The sequence below is a fragment of the Peromyscus eremicus genome, chromosome 1 (assembly GCF_949786415.1).
Source record: "Peromyscus eremicus chromosome 1, PerEre_H2_v1, whole genome shotgun sequence".
Classification (NCBI taxonomy): Eukaryota; Metazoa; Chordata; class Mammalia; order Rodentia; family Cricetidae; genus Peromyscus; species Peromyscus eremicus.
In genome coordinates, this window is record NC_081416.1 from 27,472,397 (window position 1) to 27,488,794 (window position 16,398).

The 16,398-nt window shown below is 36.4% G+C and overlaps 1 protein-coding gene across 1 annotated transcript in view; it reads right to left on the bottom strand.

Moving 5' to 3' along the window:
- Positions 1–16,398, bottom strand: part of Kif20b (kinesin family member 20B) — a 70,634-nt gene that overhangs the window by 23,383 nt on the left and 30,853 nt on the right. The window contains exons 18-22 of the mRNA XM_059258815.1: positions 16,238–16,379; positions 6,556–7,792; positions 5,888–6,026; positions 4,527–4,646; positions 2,931–2,991 (exon numbers count right to left, since the gene is read on the bottom strand). Of these exons, the coding sequence (XP_059114798.1) occupies positions 2,931–2,991; positions 4,527–4,646; positions 5,888–6,026; positions 6,556–7,792; positions 16,238–16,379 (1,699 nt within the window). The remainder of the gene's footprint in view (positions 1–2,930; positions 2,992–4,526; positions 4,647–5,887; positions 6,027–6,555; positions 7,793–16,237; positions 16,380–16,398) is intronic.

The following is a 16,398-nucleotide window of genomic DNA, read 5'->3' on the forward strand; positions in this document are numbered from 1 at the left end:
GTTGAACAGCAATCTTCCCAATTAGAACAGATTTAATACAATCACTACTATTAGAATTACACATGTCTTTTATGTAGAAGTGAACAGACTGGTCCTAAAATTCATGTGGCAATGCACAGCACCTAAAAAAGGCAAAACATTTTTACAAATGAAACAAAAATGGGTGTACTCACACTTCCCAATCTTAAAACACATCACAATGTTTCCATAATAGTGACATGCTAGCATGAAGACAAACAGATCAAAAATTAGAAATGAAAGAATAGAAAATAAATTATCACATTTATAGTTAATTTATTTTTCAACAAAGGGACAAAGATAATGTCGTAAGGTAAGAACAGGAAGCATACTGCACCTCCCCCAACTCCCCAAAAGCTCAGGGATCACTGCAGAAGCAGCAGAGTGACATTATGTAAAAGACCTGTACAAAACCAAGTCAGACCAAATCCCAGCGCAGAGAAGGAAACTGGGCACAGAGTCCCACCCACGGCTGACAAGCTATTGGCAACTGTTAACTGCTGGGAAAGGAAAGGTCAGGACAGCCCCTAGTAAGTGAGTATAGGCCCTGGTAAGTAGACCTTGCTGCAGTGGAAAGCCACACATCCAAACATAAAATGGTAGCACAAAATGGCCTTAGAAATAGAGACAGAGACAGAGACATACACAAAGTTGGGTCTGGTGATATATTGTATACCCCCAATAAAGCTTGCCTAGGGATCAGAAGACAAAGCCAGCCACTACATTAAACATAGAGGTCATGCAGTGGTAGCATATGCCTTTAATCCCAGCACTCAGGAGGCAGAGGCAAGCAGATCTCTGAGAGCTCAAGGCCAGCCTGGTCTACAGAGCAAGTTGAGTTCCAGGACAGGCTCCAAAGCTACACAGAGAAACCTTGTCTTGAAAAAAAAAAAGAAAGAAAAGAAAAGAAAAAAGGAGGATATAGATAGGTAGATTATTGAATCTACTCTGAAAAAAAAGATAGAGAAATAATGGATAAAGGGTAGATTATAGAATCTACTCTGAAAAGAAAAAAGGGATATAGATTATTGAATCTACTTTTAAAGGCAACTACTAGTTTTAAATATGTTACACTGGATTGGATTTTTGTATATTATATACAAATTATGTATATTGATACAAAGTTGAGATTGACTTTGTTAGAAAACACTGTACACATATTTCTAATCTTGTTCAAGGTATTGTACCTATACAGTGCATTTAACAATATAATGCACATTGCTAGTCCTTGAAAGTTATTATTACCAACTAATTAGGATATAAGAAATACAAGTAAATAGTTATTATAATCAAACTTGTAGTTATACCAGATATGTTTCTAAGGTTAAACAGAAATATATTTTAGATTGACAGGTCATCCTCAAACACTTCAGAGATCTATAGAATATGGCACTTACAATGTTTTAATAACACAGATTTTATTTCTTTTTTTTTTTTTTTTTTATGACTATCAGTTATGTCTGCTCCTGGCAGCACCAATCTACTTCAGAGAAGATAATGGGCACTGAAGAAACTCCATATGGAGTTTACTTTCTTTGTAGCAAAAGTTAGTAACTGGGCAAGAAAGTGCCCTTGCCTCAACTGCTGACAGTATGCTGTCCAAAATTGACAAGCAGGACACAAAAGAAAGGACTGCTGATCCTTGCCAAGACAAGGCAGGAAGGCTCTTTAAAAACTCCTGCTTCACAGATGAGTCTATCAGATATGCTAGGCCTGTAGGCTGAAGTTGGATGCCCCAACGTTACAGAGGAACCTTGGGTTAGGACTATCCAGGCAGCCAGCTGTTTCTATCAATTCTCATATTTTTTGGAAGTCTTGTTTGCATTTCTTCCTTACTCACTTAATATTATTTCATTCTTGGGTCTCTGAGGGAGTTGAAGATTAGATAGTTATAGTTTTCCTTGTTGACAAATTCAGAACAGAATCTCACTAAAGAGGCATAAAATGTATAAGTTTGAAAGACATCAAAAGATAAGTTTTTGGCTGATAATACAAGTTAAGATAGAAAGTGAATTAGATACATTTTGGACTCACCAAAATAGGATACATAATGAAGTATTTTTGCTGAATTTGTCAAATGCAAAAGGACTAGACATTATTGATATATTTATTGCCTGTATATATTGTATAGAGTTATTGTACTTATTGTATATAGTTTTTCTTGTATTAATTATAACCTTCTTTTATTATTTTAAATAAAAAAAAGGAAATATGTTGATATATTGTGTACCCCAGTTAAACACAGAGGTCAGGCAGTGGTAGCACAATCCTTTAATCCTAGCATTCAGGAGGCAGAGATCCATCCAGATCTCTGTGAGTTCAAGGCCACACTGGAAACAGAGCCAGGCATGGTGGCACAGGCCTTTAATCCCAGCACAAGGAAGTAAGTAAGATGGCGGGGAACAGAAAGGTATCTAAGGTGTGAGTAAACAGGATCTCTCTCAAGGCTGAAGATTTCATAGCGGTAAGAACGAGGTTGGCTTGTTCTCTTTCTCTGATGTTTCAGCTTTTACCCCAATACCTGGTTCCGTGTTTTCTATTAATAAGATCATTTAGCAATTTGTGTTACAGTTGGGAGGGACAGGAAAGGTAGGGTGGAGTGGATCTGAGAATTGGGAGAACAGTGAACACGATCAAAACATATGGTATGAAATTCTCAAAAAACCAGTAAAAATATTTTTAAAAGGTACTGGCCATCACCAAGAAATCAGTGTTGCACTGAATGAATATTACCTATTGCTTTTCTAATAATCAATTTTAAGTTTAAAAGTTATTTAGCAGAATTAATGCCTTTTATTTTTGATAACATATCTTTAGCTACCATCATTTCAACATTTTTAAAGAAAATGTTAACTGTTATTGCAACTATTTACCAGTCAATTTTATTCTAGAAAGAGGAACTTGGTTCTGACCTTTGCATACTCTCTCATACTGTTGTACAGCTTCTTCCATTTTGTGATTATTTAACTGCTCCTAAAAATTTAAAGAATACAATTAAAGGCACATGTAAACCAATACTTAATAGTTAATAGTGGGTGTTGGAACACGGTCCAGAAATGGAGTCCTGTGAGGAGAACGTCAAGTGCTTAAGAAAACCATCCAAGAAAACAAGACAAGATTCTTGAGACCTGTTTCTTCAAAACACAGAATTGTTCTTGGAATGTGTTTTTTTGCACCTTGCAGGTGGGTTTACTTCAGATTACTCATTATTGCCTTCTGTTGTTATTTAATTAAATGTTTAAATTATCCTTTATATATCTCTATGGAAAAAAAAACATGGTTTTGCCAAATGTGGCTTGTCCTTGTGATTATATTCAGCTTGAACTCATGAGAATTTTCTCATGTGACCTTTCTTAACCCTCAGAGTATAAACTGTCTGAGGCTCTGAATAAAGTTGACTAATGCATGAGACTTTGGTCCACCTCATTCACTGGCTCCATTCTTCCAGGAACCATAGCTTCTAGAGCAGTGAACAAGTAGGTATTAATAGGACCTAGGTGTGGTGGGACATGTATTTAATCTCTGTGAGTTCAAGGCCAGCCAGCCAAGGCCATATAGCGAGACATAGTGAAGCCCGGTCTGAGAAAACAAAACAAAACAAAACAAAAACCCATAAAACAAAACTAGTAAGATGGGTCAGTGAGTAGGGTGCTTGCCAAGCCCAGGGAGGCTGAGTTCTAGCCCTAGCACCCACAGAATGAAAGAAAAGTCTCACAAGCTGTCCTCTGACCTCCACATATGCAGTGGGGTATACAAGTGCCATGGCACATGTGCATCCATACATTTAGTCATATAAACACGTGCACACATACATAAATAAACAAGTGTAAATTGTTTTGATTAAATATAGAATGATTAAATATAGACAACAATAATCTTATACTTTTAGTATCAGTTATGATTGTTATAACTTTTAATATGTTATACCTACTGAGTATTTTAAAGAAATGTGTTCTCACATATCATAAGATGTAAAAACCAAGGGACAATGAAAGTATAATGTATACTAATTATAGAAAAAAAATGTTAAAGTCCCCATTATGAAACACAAAATGTAGAAAATATAAAAACTCTATCTAAAAAGCAGTTGTAAGGTCTGAGAACTATCAGGAGTCTTAAGGGAAAAAGCTCAATTACAATTCTAACTTTAACCTGTCAGGTCACCAAGACTACACTCTCCAATCTCCCATCAGCTCATCATAGTCTCTACAATCTATTTTAGGATTGATCATTACAGATCAGGCTAAACTGTCTGAACAAAACAAACAATCATATGGTAGTAGGGTCTGGTGGCTTGTGCCTATAATCCTGACACTTGAGAAGTGATGATGGAATAACTTGCGATGAGGTCATGGTCTATCCAGGTACAAAGTGACACCCTATCTCAAAGCAACAAAACAAGACAAAATGTTAGTACTGTAAAAAATAAATAAAGACACACATTTTACCAGGCAATAAAATCTACCAGCAGAATGGACTTCAAGCATCATTAACAACATAAATACTACCTTGAGCTGCTGGATGGTCCGCTGTTTCATCTCTATTTCCTGAGAATACTGGTTTTTCTTTTTCTCCAGCTCATTAATTTTAATCCTCAATAATTTCTCTTCATCACGCATTACAGATACCTACAAAGCAAAATTTATAAAGCAAATTGAACATTTTTCAACTTTTTGCAGTTGTTTAAAATTTATGGCCGTATCTTCAGGTAACATGCCCTTTAATCACAACAGAAAAGTACAGATACTACTAAAGGTAAATACATTACTAAGTGGCAAAAGTTCAGCACCTTTTTTTCTATTTCTAGTCTAAACATGCTTTCCCTAACACTTTGCTCTTCCTTACTGTTTCTTTAGAGTCCCTTGTACCCAGCAAGTGGCTTCCTCCTCCTTTCAGGCATAACTCAAGTAGTAGTATTTTTTTCCCCTCTTCTCTTCTCTAAAGCTAACTGTCAAGATGTACAGCTTGCCTGCTGAGGAAAGGAAAGGGAAGCATAAGGGAGGAGAAAGGAGGGGAGGGGAGAAGGTTCTTAAGATGTTTTCAATTTTCTTTTTCCTTTTTTTTTTTTTTTCAAAACAGTGTTCCTCTGTGCTGTCCTGGAACTCACTCTGCAGACCAGGCTGGCCTTGAACTCAGAGATCCACCCGCCTCTGTCTCCCAAGTGCTGGGATTAAAGGCATGTACGTGTCACCATACCCAGCAAAATATTTTCAATTTCCATAGGAAGATCCAGGGGGAAAAATACAGAGCAAAGGGAAATTAGACAACAAGAAGATAACTGGATACATGTACTACCTTCAAGGAAAATGGCTAGGAGAAATGGAATGGGTTTCTCCCTCCCTAATTATCTCTTTGTATGTTACACCTTTGAACTGGGTAACTAAATTCCCTGTTTTGAAATTATGTTAGTCTATTACCATAACACACTGAAGGTGCCAAATTCTATTTAAATTATAGTGAAAATTTGTTATGTTACTCTGTATACCCTAAATATTACGTACAAACAAAATTACTTTTTTTTTAGAGAAACATGAATTTTATGCTTTTTAAAGAAAAGATTCTATGCTTATATCTAAAGCATATATATTTTACACGCATGCACGCAAACCTTGGAGTGGAGAAAGGTTTATTACCTGCAGCAGGTGAGGATCATGTCCAAAGCCATGATATCCATATATTTTCTTCATATTAACCTTCAGTTTATTTGTTAGCTGCATTTTCTTTTGTAAATTAATGGCATTCATCATTTTAAGAAAAATTCAAGTTCACAGATTTCAGTTTAATCCTAAAATCTACACCTAAACTTGAAACCTAAGAGAAAAAAATCTCTACCACATCAAACTGCCCACAGGGCTTCCATATAACCTACCTCCTTCTGTACCTGATCAATCTGCTTTTTGGCATCAGTGAGTTTCTCTTTCAGCTCAGCATAATCTTCTTCCTTCCTCTGAAGAGCTGCTTGGAGATTCTGAGTAAGAATAGAGTTAGCAGCAAGCTCCTCTTTCAATCTGAAAAGAAAAATGGATCACAAAATATCTGTGTTGTGGCGCCACTGGCTGCTGAGGATCACTGTGTGAAATGGTAACAAGTGTTACAGAACTACATCTTTTCACAACATAGAATGTGTAAACTAGCAACGAGTGCTCCAGAGGGTGTCATGGGGGGGGGAGGGGGGAGGCGTAGATCTTAGGAGTATCATTTTTTACATACAATTTTTGTTTCTAAAGGTTTATGAAACTTTACTCATCATATATACCATACTCTACCAAACTAAATGATGTCCATCTAACTGTTCAAAAATTATGTAGAAAACTGAATGCTTGGAACCCACAAGATGACTTAGTGAATAGAGGCACTTACTGCCAAGCCTCATGACCTCAGCTCAATTTCTGGGGCCCACATGTTACAGGAAGGGACTATCTTCCACAGTTGTTCTTTGACCTCTGCAAACGTGCACATGCAACAGACACACACAAACACACAAACAATGTGAAGTATTTTACAAAGTTGAGATAGTTTAAATAAAACTTAGCTCACTTTTCTGTTTCTCGTCTGCTAGCTTCTCTTTCTTCTTCCTTTAACTGAAGTGACTGTTTCATATTATGCAAGTTATTTGCCAACTGTGAGATTTCTTCTTTCAACTTGGTTTCCTTTTCATTTAAATCTTTGGTGTTTTTGATGTGATCCTGGTGATTTGCTTCAAATTCCTTCAGACTTGCTTCTAGATTTAAGATGGCAGATTCCTTCTCTAAAACGACTTGCTCTAATTCGGCTAAGCGTCTACACTCATCCTTTTTGGTCTCTACCATCATTTCAAGTTCCTTTATTTTTGCCTTAGAGCACGCAACATCCCGGGTAAGCTCTGAAAGAGCTTGCTCTCTTTCGGCCACAAGCTGTACTTGAACCCCAAGACTAACACTCTTTTCTTGCAGTTCTTCTCTGAGTTGCTGTATAAGACTTTCTTTTTCTTTCAGTTGGTGATCTTGATGCTTACCCTCACTCTCCTTTGCTCGTAGCTCATTGTTCTCATCCCTGTAGCCTTTTACTTCCACCTGTAATTTTTCAATTTGCTCTTCCAGGCCCTGAATCTGATGAGACTTTTCAGAAGAGGTCTTCACAATCTCTTTACATACTCCCCAGATGGTTTCAATAACAGAGTGGAAGGACATTTCCCTATTGTGCTCTTGAATATGATATTCCTTAACCCATTTGCTTGACAAACCATTATCTGGAAGCTGTAGGGATGTGTTCAGCAAATTATCCCCTTTAGAACCATGTGACAGATCCTGGAGATTAAGTAAATCTATTTTTGAAATATGAGAAGGTGAATCAAGTGACCGCAGTTCATCTATTTTTGTTTGCATTAGTTTAATCTGTGAAACATTGCTTGTGATGCTTCTTGTAGCAGTTTCCAACTCCTGTGACAATTTCAGGATCCTCTCCTCCTGCTCTTGGTTCACAGCTTTCTGTGTATGTAACTCAGCAACTGCACTGTCATAACTGGCCTGGATTTGCTCCACCTTTGTCCTCAGAGACAAGTTCTTTTCTTCAGCAACACAAAGCTGCTGCTGCAAACTTACAAGCTGTTCATTTAATTCTGCTTTTTCCACCTTTTCACTTTTGAGTTCATTCTCGCCAATAATTAAAAGCCTTTTTAGTTCTTCATTCTTTTCTTGTAAAACTCTAATGCCTTCCCCACCTTCTGAAATAGATTGCTGCATTTCTTCACTTTTCTTTTGATCTTCAGTGATAGGTGGACTGATAAGCATAAGTCCTTTAAGAGAACATTGGTACTATTTTTATTAATCTAGCAAAACATAACAAAGCAACAGTTACAGATAAACCAGCATTTGCAACACTAGAAACATCAAACTTCTAAAGAAAAACTGAAAAGAACTTTTAAAAGAAAACATGCACAACTTAATCTATTTATATAAAAAGTGTAGCTCCAGGTCTGAGATGACAAAAGAGGTCTAACAAAATAATGGTTGTTACTTCTGAGTACTTACTTTATCACTTCCAGTATTATTTAACTTTATTCCACAGACCTTTATCTAACATTATGAGACAGGACAGAGGAGAGGGAATTAGTCACATTTTAGCAACCAACTATATCCTAAAGGACAGTTTCAAATTATCCATTAATATCAACAGAATAGTGTACAATTTTGATTTTTGAATGAGATTATAAGGACTTTGAACCATTTTACTTAAATTTTTTGATTTGTAACCTGTTTTTTTTTTTTTGTCTATGCATAAAATGTATGAGCTCTAGATACGGGTGTTCTTTGTACAATGTGACGCAAAATCTAATCAGTTTTCTTTATAAGTTTAATTTTATCACTTTTGGGGTATTTGTTGTTAATCTTTCCCAAAAAATTATTGTAAGCTCTTTGTCAAGGTTTACTTTTTGTCCATAATTTCTCAATGTCCTCCTTAGTTAAAGGTATGACAATTGTTGTTGGGTCAATTTTTGTCAATTGACGAAGTTTGAATTTTTTTTTTTTTTAAATCAAGTTAGATCTTTTTTACATAAGATTTTAACTTATTAGTCTGTTTATTTGGTAGAAATATCTATATTAATATATTTTTGTATTAAAATTTTTGTAGAAGAATGTCTAGAGGATAAGATAACCAAAGTATAATCGAGCTTTGGATTTACATGATCTACATGTCTTTTTTGTACTTTTTTTTTTTAACCAAGGCCAGTTTTTTGGGTTTTTTTTAGTTTTAGGTGATAATTTTTGTTGGACTATTTAAGTTTTTGTCACCTTTTAAGGTTTTGAACAAATTACTTAGTTTATCAATTTTTACCCCAACAACAGTTTGTAGATGGGAAATGTTTTTGAATAATCTTTGAAAGTCATTAAGAGACCGTAACTGATCTCTTTTAATTTGTACCTTTTGAGGTCTAATTTTTTGTAGACCTATTTTATATCCAAAATAATTAATAGAATCTCTTTTTTGTATCTTTTTAGGAGCAATTTGTAATCCCTGACAAGGCAAAATTTTTTTATCTTTTTAAATTTTTTTTAATATCTGTATTTGAGTTAACTAGTAAAATATTGTCCATGTAATGATAAATTATAGATTTAAGAAATGATTTTACTTCCAAAGACTGTTGTACAAAATATTTGCACAGGGTTGGGTTATTCAACATTCCCTGTGGGAGAACCCTCTATTAATATCTCTTAACCAGTTGAGAATTATTATAAGTAGGCACCTTGAATGCAAATCTTTTTTTGTCTTTTTTTTCCTAGGGTATTGAAAAGAAACAGTCTTTTAAATCGAAAACTATAAGAGGCCATCCTTTAGGTAACATAGTATGCAAAGGAATTTTAGATTGTAGAGAGCCCACTGGCTGAATTATTTTGTTTATTTTTCTTAGGTCTGTTACTACTTTTAATTTACTAGTTTTTTTAAATAACCAATACAGGAGAATTTTAAGGGCTGGTTGACTCTTTAATATGTTGAGTATTCAGTGTTCTTGTATCAGCTTTTTTAAAGCCTGTAGTTTTTCTGTTGTTAAAAACCATTGTTGAACCCATATAGGATTGTCTGTTAACCATTTTAAAGGTACAGCTATTGGTGTCTTTGGAAGGTCAGCAGTTGTTGTGCCCTGTTTTATCTGGATAGCTGGTGGTTGTTCTTTAGAATTGTATCTCCTAATATTTTTCTCAGAAACAAGTGTTAGTTTATGATTTGTTTTTGAAGTTAGAGGAATGTTAATCTGAGCATTTTATTGTTGTAATAGATCATGGCCCCATAAGTTTATAGTTATATTAGTCACATATGGCTTTAATTTTCCCCTCTGTCCTTCTGGACCTATACATTTGAGCCACCATGTATTCTGTTTCACTTGTGATAATGTTTTAATTCCTAACAGCTGAACATTTATTTCCTGAAGAGGCCAATTTGGATGTCAAAATTTTGATGCAATTATTGTCACATCTACATCTGTGTCCACTAAACCTTTCAAGAAAACATCATTTATTTGTATTTTTTAAAAGATTTATTTATTTATTATGTATACAATGTTCTGCCTGTATGTATGTCTGCACACCAGAAGAGGGCACCAGATCTCATTCTAGATGGTTGTGAGCCACCATGTGGTTGCTGGGAATTGAACTCAGGATCTCTGGAAGAATAGCCATTGCTCTTAACCTCTGAGCCCTTATTTGAATTTTTAATTTTGGTCTTTATTTATAGAAGTTTGTCCAAAAAAACTGTTTTATGGTTTTTCTTAAATTTTTGGTTTTCTGTTACAGCTGTTTTGTCATCCCAAGCAGCCTGGTTTATTTTAATAGGTATTTGGTTATTTAATTGTTCTGAGAAGTTTTTTTTATGATTACAGGAAAGGTCTGAACTGAATTTGCTGTGGGAGCCTGCATGAGGTCCTTTTGGGAGTTTTTTGAGGATAGAGGCAAAGGATTACCTTGTCTGTCCCTTGTTGATCTGCATTTGTTGGTCCAATGTTTACCCTAATCACACTTTTTGTAATCCAGAAGGGAGGAGCATTCTGTTGTCATTGTTCCTTGAATAAACTTTTTTTTTTTTTGTAGGAACACCATGCTCAACACTCTCTTTTTAATGACCTTGTTTGTCACAACCAAACATCTGACATTTTTTTCTCAAAGCTTTGGAAATTACCTTTTTTACCCATATAGCATCATGGTCATGAGACTTAATATTAATTGTGTCCCTGATCTAATCCTCTAAGGGTGCCAGTCTTGTCTTTAACAGCCTGATTATTTTTTTGTATGTTGTATTTGCATTTTTAAAAGCCAAAGATTTAATTATTATCTCTCTAGCTTTTGAATTAGGTATCATTTTATTTACTGGTGAAGACAGCCTTTGTAAGAAATCCGTAAAGGATTTTCTGGGGCCCTGTATAACTTTTGTGAATGATTTAATCTTTTTTTTTCCCCCAATTTTGTCCCATGCATTTATGGCTGCCATGTGTCATAGAATTAAGGTTAGATTATCATAGATTATCATATAAACATTGTCTTTGTATATCAGAGTATTTGCCTTCTCCAAAAAGTTGATCCTGGGAAATTTTTACATATCTAGTTCTACATTGTTTTTTTATTGTCTTAGTCTCTTTCTTAAGCCACTTTAATTTTGCTCCAGATTCTAGGACAGCTGCCACCAATTTTTTCAGTCCTGAGGAATAATCTTACTACAAGTTGACCACGAGTTTAACATTTGCTTTACAAATGGACAATGTATGTCATATGATACTATAGTTTTCTTAAATCTCCTTAAATCTAATATTTTCACTGGAATTCAATTAGCTTGTACACACCCTGAGCATGGAGTTCTTGTAAGGCTACCGGATAAATTAAGTTTGATTGTTTGAAAACAGGCTATCTCTCTGAAACCATTTAATTTAATCTTGAAATAATTTTACCTTTAAAATTTTGTTTGAATCTGAATATTTTGTTTGTTTGTTTGTTTGTTTTTTGTTTTGTTTTTTTAAGACAGGGTTTCTCTGTGTAGTTTTGGTGCCTTTTCTGGATCTCACCCTGTATACCAGGCTGGCCTCGAACTCACAGAGATCCACCTGGCTCTGCCTCCCGATGGCTGGGATTAAAGGCGTGCGCCACCACCACCGGCCTGGCTTGAATTTTTTTACAATTTATTTTAACAGGTTTTTAAAGCTTTTATCTTGGCACTTAAATTGACCAAATTTTTTAATACTAAAATAAGGATAATTAAACAAATAATATTTATAATTAATGTTATATATATCCCCATCAACATTAATTATCCTCTCATTTAATTGTTTTATTTTTAGACTGCCTAATGTGTTATTAAACGAAGACCAATATTTTTTTCATTTGAAAAATATTTTTCAGCCGGGCAGTGGTGGCGCACGCCTTTAATCCCAGCACTCGGGAGGCAGAGCCAGGCGGATCTCTGTGAGTTCGAGGCCAGCCTGGGCTACCAAGTGAGTTCCAGGAAAGGCGCAAAGCTACACAGAGAAACCCTGTCTCGAAAAACAAAAAAAAAAAAAAAAAAAAAAAAAAATTTCATTTTTTAATGTGGAAAAATTTTTCCTTTTAACTAGTTTCTCCCTTTACGATATCTGATATCTTAATTGACTTACCAAGTCTGTGTAGAACAGTAGAAGTTCAAAGGAATTGCAGCTACCTAGTGTGGTTGCAGTCTGAAATGGAAATGGAGGGGGGGGGGCAGGCCCCCTACTGGCCACCAGGAGAAAAAAAAGCTAAAGAAAGTCCAGCCATATAGGGCCTGAGCCAGAGGCTCTGTATCCCCACAAGCAGTCCTGCCACTTGCAGCTCCGGCCGAGTGAAGCTCTGGCCAAGTGCTCTGGCCGAACTGGAGGCCGCAAGGCCACAGCCAAGTGGCTTTTTTATGAATTCCTGCCCCACAGTTGGATGCCAAATGTAGCCAAATTTCTAAACAGTCTTATTAAATAAGAAACACAGAGCCAAATATAGGGGTGAAAGCCTTAGAGATCAGGGAAATAGTGATAGCCACCAACCTTACCTCTCCAGTTCTGCAGCTATCAAAAGGTGAGTTACTTTCTGTCTACCCGTGCCTTTATTGCCTTGCTGTTCTGCCCTCTCATTGGCTCTTAGCCCAGCTACCTCACTTCCTTGACACTGCCTGTCTGTACAGACCTCCAGGTCTCTATGTTTGGTACTGGAATTAAAGGTGTGTGTCACCAAGCTTGGCTGTTCCCTAGTGTCCTTGAATACACAGAGACCCTGCCTGCCACATGATCGGATTAAAGGCATGTGCTACCACAGCCTGACTTCTATGTTTACTTAAAAATGGCTAGCCTTTTTCCCCTTGATCTCCAGGCATGCTTTATTTATTAACATACAAATAAAGTATCACCACATTTCAGCACAAATAAAACATCACAACAAGTTACTATTAGTGATTTACAAATTGAGCAACTTATTAAATTTTTTCATAGATAAAAATAGGAGGGGGTTGAAATTCTCAGAAGTCACACAACACCATAAGTTAGGACATATGGCCTCACCTTTCACTAACTCATGAGTAAACTGCTAAATCCTGATTATTTCCTCAGATGGAAAAAGGAACCAGTGCTAATGGCTCCTGTGATGTAGGTATAAAGATCAGGGTAAGTATTGTGCTTTATAAAGATAAGACAGCTACTAATAGAATCTGGAAAAATGCAGAGGGCTCAACTAATTAAACATGAATGCAAGGTTTGTTTGCAGGCTCAATGTCTACATTTCTAGGGTAAGGATAACTCTGCTGGCCCTTACTCTAAGACTAGTATCTAACAAGCTCAAATGAGAGACTCAGTTGGTCAAGTGTTTGCCATGTAAGGAAGAGGGTCCAAGATCAATCCCTAGAACCAAGGGAAAAAGCTGGGCTTGATGGCACACACATGAAAACACAGCATCGGGGAAGGCTTAGAAAAGTGAGTATCTGGGGCTCACTGCTAGTTAGTCTACCCTAATCAATGATGTTGTAGAATAATCCTTCTGACATGCTACTCTCATTGTTGAAAAAAGCTGATTGGCGGATAGCTAGGCAGGATTTTCAGGGCAGAGAGAATGTTGAGAAGAAGGGCAGTCTGAGGAGTTTCGAGCTAGACACAGAAGAAGCAACATAGTTCATAGATAAGGTTCATGAGCCTAGGGGCAGCACATAGATTAATAGAAATGGGTAAATTTAAGTTGTAAGAGCTAGTTAGTAGCAAGCCTAAGCTATTGGCTAAGCATTTATAAATATTACGTCTCTATGCGGTTATTTGGGAGCCGGCTAACAGAACAAAGCTGGATGGCAGTCCCAACTAAAAAGTCCACCTACACAATGAGCTACAGGGTCCAGTGAGAGATCTTGTATCAGTCAATATGTTAAAGAGCTAGAGAGGTAACTCAATCTACAAACTGCTTGTGTCAGGCAAGCATGAGGATCAGAGTTTGATCCAGAGCACTCACATAAAAAGTCAGGCCTGGCAGCTTGTTCTTGCAATCCCACCACTGGGAAGGCAAAAGAAAGAGTTCAATTTCAGGTATGATATTAAGGTTTTCTATTCATTTGGAGTTGCTTTTTGTGCAAGGTGAGAGATCTACCTTCATTCTATGCATGAACATAGACAATTTCCCCAATACCATTTGTTAATTAAGCTGTCTTTTCTCCAATGAATATTTTTATCATCTCTGTCAAAACTCTGGTGGCTGGAACTGTGTAGTTAGGCACTTGTCACAGCAGTAAGTAACTAATATGGGTCAATATGCTCTTATACCATTACAGTAGACCAAGATCTATTTCATTTAACATGGTCTAATTTAAAAGCTCATGGGACACAGTTTTCATTATTTATATAATCTCAAGTTTGTAATTTCTGGGGCTGGGTAAATGGTTCTACAGGGAGAGCCAGGTTCAGTTCCCAGCACCCAGATGGTGGTTCAAGACCACCTGTAACTGCAGTCTCAGGGGCCCCATTGCCCTCTTACCACTAAAGGCACCAGGCACACACATGAGACACATGCATACGTGCAGGAAGAATATCATAAAAATAAATAAATCTTAAAACTAATAATAATAAAGTAGAAATATTTATAACTTATATTCTCTTTCTAACTTAAAAGAGGTAAAATTTTGGTATTGCCTGCTGTACAGCCTCTCTGTATCTTTTTTATTTAGCTTTGCTGTTCTGCTGACAGTCTTGATATGTAGCCCAGGAAGGCCTCAAATTCACACACCTAGGCTTGAGCATCCCGGGTATAGTATCACAGCAACACACCACAATATCCAGCTGCTAATCCCACTTTCTTAAAAGTCACTGAACCTATTTTCAAAGTTTTTCCTGTGTTTGCAATTGATACTTTCTTAATTATTTCTCAGAGAATCAGTTTACTCTAAAGAACCCAGCAACCCTACAATCTTGGGATTTGTCCCCATACACTTTTTTTTTTTTTTTTTTTTTTTGGTTTTTCAAGACAGGGTTTCTCTGTGTAGCTTTGCGCCTTTCCTGGAACTCACTTGGTAGCCCAGGCTGGCCTCGAACTCACAGAGATCCACCTGGCTCTGCCTCCCGAGTGCTGGGATTAAAGGCGTGCGCCACCACCGCCCGGCCTTACACTTTTTTTTAAAACAAATTTGACCATTTTTAAGTATTTCAAAACAAAAAGGTTTCATTTACAATATTTTCAACAGACTTTCTTCTAGTGTTTTAAAATACAACTCAAGTACACTTCTGTTAGTAATATTTGGCTCAAAGTCTGTCAAGCATCTTCTTTTTGTCCAAATGAATAAAAATATGTAAAGGTGGTGGTGGCGCATGCCTTTAATCCCAGTACTTGGGAGGCAGAGGCAGGCAGATCTCTGTGAGTTTGAGGCCAGCCTGGTCTACAGAGTGAGATCCAGGACAGGCACCAAAACTACACAGAGAAACCTTGTCTTGAAAAAACAACAACAAAAAAAAAAAGTGAGGAAGAGTGAGTAAAGGTTTTTGGCAAAAACAACACAAACTTTTTATGACTGTGTCTTTTACCTAATTAACAGGACAGAATGAAATATCAGAGAATGATAAAAGCTCAGTATCTAAAACTTTATTGATTAAAGAAAAGACAATTTTATGTACACATATTCCCTGATAGATTAGTGTTATGGAATATTATTTTAAGATGTGTTACATTTGTTTATGCTGTAGAACATTTGTTTTAATGATGCAAAGATATGTTGCATTCTTTTATGTTGCATTTGTTTAACTCTGTGAAGTTGTGTTAATTCGCTTGTCTAAAACACCTGATTGGTCTAATAAAAGTTGAACAGGCAATAGCGAGATAGGAGAAAAGATAGGTGGGGCTGGCAGGCAGAGAGGATAAACAGGAGGAGAAACTAAGGATCAGGAAAAGGAGGAGAGGAGGACTCCAATGGCCAACCACCAGCTACACAGCAAGTCACAGAGTAAGAAGTAAAGAAAAGTATACAGAAATAGAGAAAGATAAAGCCTAAAAGCAAAATATAGACAGGATAATTTAAGAAAAGCTGGCTAAATAAGCCAGCTAAAGCTGGGCATTCGTAAATAAGAACAAGATTCTGTGTATTTATTTGAGAGCTGGTTGGTGGGCCCCAAAAAGAATAAAAGAGTAAAAAACAAACAGATTAGATCACAGTATCTAGGTTTTCCTAAAGCCTGTTCTTGTCAGGTCATTCCCTGCTTGTGAAGCACCCCTGCAGGGAGCTGAAGTGCCAATACCTTTCTTTGCTGGAGGTTCATCTTGCTGAAGAACATCTTCATTTAATCTTTTCCTTTCTGAATGTGTCTGGGTTCTATTGTTCTTGGGCATTGCAACTGTTTCATTACAAGTTGATTTATTGCTGGTTAAAGATGTATCAACCTAAAACAAAACAATTAAA